Source organism: Lutra lutra, chromosome 14, assembly GCF_902655055.1.
Source record: "Lutra lutra chromosome 14, mLutLut1.2, whole genome shotgun sequence".
Taxonomy (NCBI): Eukaryota; Metazoa; Chordata; class Mammalia; order Carnivora; family Mustelidae; genus Lutra; species Lutra lutra.
This window is the reverse complement of record NC_062291.1, coordinates 19859679-19865828: the sequence shown is the minus strand read 5'-3', so window position 1 is coordinate 19865828 and position 6150 is coordinate 19859679. Positions and strand designations below refer to the sequence as shown.

General features: G+C 50.7%; 1 protein-coding gene across 8 annotated transcripts in view; it reads left to right on the top strand.

Moving 5' to 3' along the window:
• The first annotated feature begins 45 nt into the window (after window positions 1-45).
• Window positions 46-6150, top strand: part of ZWINT (ZW10 interacting kinetochore protein) — a 64085-nt gene continuing 57980 nt past the window's right edge. For 4 of the 8 annotated variants that reach the window (XM_047702619.1, XM_047702617.1, XM_047702616.1 and 1 more), the window contains exons 1-8: window positions 46-149; window positions 753-843; window positions 993-1116; window positions 1252-1418; window positions 1550-1606; window positions 2114-2256; window positions 2338-2497; window positions 2591-2708. In XM_047702619.1, the coding sequence (XP_047558575.1) occupies window positions 109-149; window positions 753-843; window positions 993-1116; window positions 1252-1418; window positions 1550-1606; window positions 2114-2256; window positions 2338-2497; window positions 2591-2668 (861 nt within the window). In that variant the 5' untranslated portion in view covers window positions 46-108 and the 3' untranslated portion in view covers window positions 2669-2708. Of the gene's footprint in view, window positions 159-752; window positions 844-992; window positions 1117-1251; window positions 1419-1549; window positions 1607-2113; window positions 2257-2337; window positions 2498-2590; window positions 2709-5083; window positions 5856-5880; window positions 6131-6150 lie in introns of those variants that run through there. The other 4 variants (XM_047702618.1, XM_047702622.1, XM_047702621.1 and 1 more) reach the window with 4 other exon arrangements.

Below are 6150 nucleotides of genomic sequence, written 5' to 3'. Positions count from 1 at the left end.
CCGCCCCCTGGCCCCGCAGCCAATCGCTTGCCCAGGCGCGCAGCCGCGGCGAATCCAAAGGGCACTGCGGGCTGGCGGCGGAAGAGCAGAAGCCCACCGGCCGCAGACATGGAGGGGCCGGAAGCCGGGGTGCGAGCCCCAGCGCTAGAGTAAGTTAGGTGACAGCCAGGGGCGGGAGGGGAGGACCCTGCCGTACCATGCGGATCCCCGGTGGTCCCGGCATCCAGCTGTGCGGGCCTAGGCGACTGCGGGAGGGACTTCCCTCTCCCCTCGCGCGCACACCACGGCATTTCCCCGCGCACCTCCACGTCCCCTCGCGGTTAGCTGCGCCCACGCAGGACGCATGTGGGAGGGTCACTTAGCTTCTGTGTCCCCTCCGTCCACGCACACTTCCCCACCCCTGCCTGCCTGGGGGCGCTTTAGCACCCAGGGAGAAGGACCCGGAGAGCCTGCACCGTCCTCCTCAGACCCTGCCCCAGGTTGCTACCTGCCTGGGACTCCTTCTGCACGTCGGAGCGGGGGCCCCTTGTCTTCCTGTCCCTGTGCTGCCCTGACTCCCCTTGCTCTGCTTAACTTATTCAGGGCGTGTATTGCCTTTATACACACGCCGTTCCTGCTCCCGGACAGCTCTGCAGGCCTACGGGTCAGGGCAAGACTCATCATTGGTACAGGTCTATGTATGTGTCTGCGTTTCATTTGGCCAGGATTAGCACCCAAGGAGTCTCCTTTTTCCCCCGTCTTCTTTCGCTCAGGGCGCTGGCCAAGCTGGCAGACATCGTGGAGCCCATCGGCCGGCAAGAAGAGGCAGAGCTGCCGGCCCAGATCCTGGCGGAGTTTGTGATGGTATGTGCAGGATTGGCTGCCGGCGGCTCTCCTGGGTCCTCTCGTGGGGGTAGTGGGTGGTGGGGATGGTGAGCACCCAGGAAGGCAGTCTCAGCCTGCCAGGGCACACAGGTAATGATGTTCCCTGACTTTGCCTGCTCTCCAAACAGGACTCCCGGAAGAAGGACAAGCTGCTCTGCAGTCAGCTTCAGGTAGTAGACTTCCTGCAGAACTTCTTGGCTCAGGAGGACGTTGTCCAGAGACTAGATCCCTTGGCTTCTGAAGACACCAGCCGTGAGTAGGCTGGGGGCTGGGATGGGGAAGGAAGGAGCTGTCAGTAGGGTCAGCTGATGGGAAAGCAGAGGTCCCAGTGTTGTAGGCAGGCAGGTTAGTCTCCTTTATGTTCTCATCTTTGGTGGATCCTTTCAGGGCAGAAGGCACTTGCAGCCAAGGAGCAGTGGAAAGAGCTGAAGGCCTCCTACCAGGAGCATGTGGAAGCCATCACAGGTGCCCTGACCCAGGCTTTGCCCACGATGGTGGAGGCCCAGAGGAAGCGGGCGCAGCTCCTCGGAGCCCTGGAAGAGCTCCAGGCCAAGGTGAGCCAGGCTGAGGGGAGAGAAGGTCAGGCAGAGAGGAGGGAAAGGGCACACATGCTGGGCTGAGCCTACTGGCCACCTCCCGGAATCCAACCAGAAAAACACTTCTCCTCTCCTTTGTTTCCCTGCAGAAGCGAGTGGCCACGGAGAGACTGAGAACAGCCCAGAAACAGTGGCAGCTGCAACAGGTGGGTCCACATCCCTAGGAAAATCTCCCTTCCCCACCACCATGTCATTGCATGAGCTAAATACTCTGCCTGGAGGACCTCCTTTCCCCTCCTCTCGTGTGAGGCATTATAGCACAGGGGCCAGCATCACCACGTCCCGTGTTAGGACTTTGGGCAGTTCCCTCACTTCCTGTGCATCTGAGTCTTGTCTGGAGCGGAAGTGAGGTTAGCACCTACCGTATGGATCTCAGTTGATGAAGTTGTTAGCAGAGCAAGTGCTTACAGGGCCGCATGTCACCTAGCAGGCTAGATAAGTTATCCTATCTGTGCCCTTTTCCTTCAGAATGCTTCCCACTGGAATAGCTCATTCCTTTTTCTCTAGGGCCCCGGTTTTGCCTAAAGTGGCTAGGGTCCCCCTTTCCATCTGTGGGTCTGAGCCCCAAGTTGGGTCTAGCCTGGAGGGGTTAAGAAAATGGCTGTAAGACCTGCGCATTCAAGGAGCCACGTTTGCCTTCTCATTCCCGGTAGGAGAAGCATCTGCAGCATCTGGCAGAAGCCTCTGCAGAGGTGAGGCAGCGGCAGAGAGGAGCTCAGCAGGAGCTTGTGCAACTGTCTCAGGAGCTTGGAAGTCTGCAACAGCAGGCGGGGCAGAAGAGGGACACACTTCACAGGTGAGGCTGGGAGTGTGAGCTGCAGACTCAGCCCAGTCCAGTTTCCCTTCTTTACAACTCTCTTTATCCCTCTCCTTCCAGGCACCAGACCTTCCTCCAGCTGTTATACACTCTGCAGGGGCAGCTGCCGTTTCCCGAGGCAGAGACAAAGCTGCCACAGATGCTGGATCTTTCTAAGGATAAGCCCCAAAAACAGAACCCTGGGGATACCATAGGGGAAGACAGGAGTATGCCATCCAAGGTGAATGAGAGATGGGCTGGGAGCCAGGGAGGGGGAGAATGAAGCTGGGAGATAGGCTTCACCCACCGCCCATACCCTGTCTCTGTCCCCAAGGCTGATGGCCCACAGCCTGCTGGAGATCCGAGCTCACCTGGGCTTCCTGAGGGACAACAACATGGGAAAGGAACCTAGAGCAGGTCAGACTCTAGACTCTGGTGTCCCTGGACTGCAGGTATGGAAGGAAGGAGGACCTTTGGTCTCTGTCTCTCAGCTCTGTTTTCACAGAGGGGCAGAAGATGGGAAGGAACAAGGATTAATCTATGGCTGAAGCTTATCGCTACATCCTGTACCCAGCTGCCTTGCGCTAACCCCTCTTTGTCTTCCTGAAGCCCCTAGTCCCACCTTATTGCAGGATGGACTAGGAATTCCTGACCAGTGTGGTTTCTGACCATGACCTAGATGGGAGTGGGCTCTGGATTCTGTTGATTAAGAGCCCTAGAGGTCTGTTAGTTATCTTTTTCCTGTTCCTGTGTTGGTGGGAAGAGCCACACTTGAAGCCAGCAATATGACAGGTGCTGGGACTGGTGTGAATAGAGAGGGTGCAGATGGGAAAGGGGCCCTGGCCTGGAGCCTCATGGGTTGCTCGTCCAAATTCATATGAATCAAACATGCTGAGCTGATTAATTCAGGGAAGAGGAGAATGCTTTGTGCAGGTGGTTAGATACAGGAAGATAATTTTAATTGCTGACCCAAATATTGATTGAATCCATGCTTTGTGCCAGGGCCCTTGCTATGAACTGGAGGTATAGCAGCAGGCTTGTCTGACTAGTCCTTGGCTGGCTGTGGGGAACATAATGTTCATGAACAAGTAAACAGGTCAATACCTGATTGCAGAGTGTGGTAAATATGGGAAAACAAACTGAAAACAATAGTATGGTAAATTTAGAGCAGTAGTAACAGAGAGACCCTCGTCTGCGGGGGTGTGTGTTCTCTGTTTGCCCCCTCTCCTCCACGTGTCTCTTGCTGGGTGCGGGAACAGTGGGATATGGCTGCTTGGCGGAGATTACTTCTCTGGGAGTGAAAGGCTGCTTGCGAAGAGAGGGAGGGACACCAGTGACAGCTGCGTTGGGAAACCCATTCTCCCATTGAGAACAGGACCCTCCTCTGTGAGCAGGACTCAAGCATCTCTGAGAGAGACAGTGGGGCTTTGTTTGTGGTGAGAGAGTTTCAAGAGATGCTGCTCTCTGCTGTGTCTCTGACCAGGGTGCCTCCTGGCAGGTAGAGATTGAGATCCTTGGCCACACTGGTCATTTCCTCTGCCTTTCGGAGGTCCCAAGTGTTCTAATTGTTCTTTTGAATGTGTTGGCCCATTGTGTATGTATGAAGTGGGACAGATACCAGAGGGTCTTTGAAGACTCCATCATGACGGAGTGAGGTGGGTGGTGAGGATTAAGGATTTTTCTCCAAGGAGCACACAGATAGCTGAAGGGGTGCTCTCTATCTGCCCATCCAGCCACTCACACGTGGTCCTGAATGTAGCCTTCTAGCAACCCACATAGCAGTCTAGTCCTTCCTCTGCTTCCCACTGGGTGGGCTCCCCTCCCCTGCATTCTGGATTATTTTTGTAGTCTTGTAGACCCCGAAATTTTTATGGTATGTAGGGGAGAGCAGAAATACCCACAGTGAGGAAGGAGGGCCTCCTAGGGGGCGCTTGGGGTATGGTTTGGGCTGGTGTGGACTCACCATGTCATTGCACACATGGTGGCTGCCAGAGAGTCAGCAGAGACAGGAGACTCTGTGGAGCCTGCATGTGTAGGTCAAGGAATATTCTGAGATGCTCCATGTCAAGGGACAGGGGAAGAGATTGGGTAGATGACCAATAACCTCACTTAGACCTCTGAGGAACTTCTGGGAACCAGCTTTCTCTCAGGGAGTACGAATGAGTCAGTGCAACACATGAGGCCAAAGGGGAGGGGAGGCTCGAGTCTTCTGTTGGCCAGTGTGGTCCATGGTGTTGGTGCTCTGCACTGACAAGCTCAGGAATTGGGATTTGTTTTCAGATAGGATAACTACTCTGTCCTCACTTAGGTTTCCCTAAACACTGTCCTGTTCACTATATTTGCACCAGGCACCCCTGTGCAGGGTGGGAGCCTCCCCCTAGGAAGTTGTGATCTCTGCTGCCTGCTGAATATTTCCTCTTTCTCTTTTCCATCTGGTGGAGGGACACGGAGGCCCTTAAGGCACAGGGAGGGATGGACACTAGTCAGGACCAGGAGTGTCCTTGATAAACAAAATGGACGGTAGGCTTAGTCTGATTACAGAAACACTCTCTCTGATACCTATAAAAACAATGTTTTCCTTTTAAACAAAATTTTCTTTTGTGGTGCAATACATTTTGCTTTTTTCCTGAGTTTTAATTTCATATTTCCTAGCTACTGTCACATTTTTCTAAGAATTTTTCATTTCTAATTTTTTAAGGTTATTGGTATAAAGTTATGATGATTTTTTTTTTTCCCTTTTAATGTCTGCAGCCTGTTGTAGGATGGCCTAATGTTGGACTCCTGATATTTTTGTGCCTTACCTGATTTTCTCTTTGACCTATTTCAGATGTTCATTCAGTTGCAAATATCGAAAGAGTCAGAGATTGGCTTTTGTGACCCACTGTCATATGTCTGTTTTGACTCATCAATTGGTAGTCCTTTCTTGGCCATTTCCTACCTTCTGTATTTCGGTGAAGAAGATGTGCTTTGTTTGTAAACTTCTAATGTGTATCAGTTGATAAGCTTGTGCATTTGGTTCTTCATTCATTTTCTCAAATAAACATGTAAGGGTATACATTTTTTCTGGTTTTCTCTAAGTATTTTCATGGTCATTCAATTTACAGAATTTTCTGTTTCCCATTATTTGATTCCTGAGTTTCTTAGAAGAATAATTTTGAAATTTTCTACTTTATGTGGGAAGATAATCCTTCTAAGTTTATTCTAATTTGGTCAGAAAATGTCATCTATATGATAAAAACTTTGAAATTTGGTGTAGAGCGCAGTTACAGCCATGAGTGTAGTCTCTTTTTTTGGTTTGTTTTGTTTTATGTTTCACGTGGATTTGAATACAATGTCTGTTTTGGAATTGTCGCATGTGGTGTTTTCTATATATCTTTTAGGTGATGCTTGTTATGTGTTTGGTTAATCTTCTGTATGCTTAATTTTTTGTTTTCTGATTATTACCTTCTGAGAGGTGTGTTCAGGTCTCCAAGTGTGATAGTGGGTCAGTTTATTTCTCCTTGCAGTTCTGGTAAAGTTGGCTTTACATGCTCTGTGGCTACTTGAAGCCACGATGCATTTACGCATTGTGTCTTTCTTCTCAATGGAACTGGACAGTCGGGTAGTGGCCTCCTTTATCTCTGGGTGAGTGTTCCTTAGCTTGCAATACGATGGATATTGGTACAACCTAGCCAGCTCTGTGGTTGATCCCTCGCCTGCTACGTCTCTCCTACAACCTTCTGAATTTCAACATTTCTTTATCCTTATGCTTATTACTTTGGTACCACATTTAAAGGACGTTTTTAAAGATCCAGTTTCATAATTTTTGTCCCTAAGACTGTGTATCTGTGTAACTTTTTTCATTCACTCTTCCTTGTTTCTTATATATTCCTTTTTTGTCTTTGGTTTCGTTTA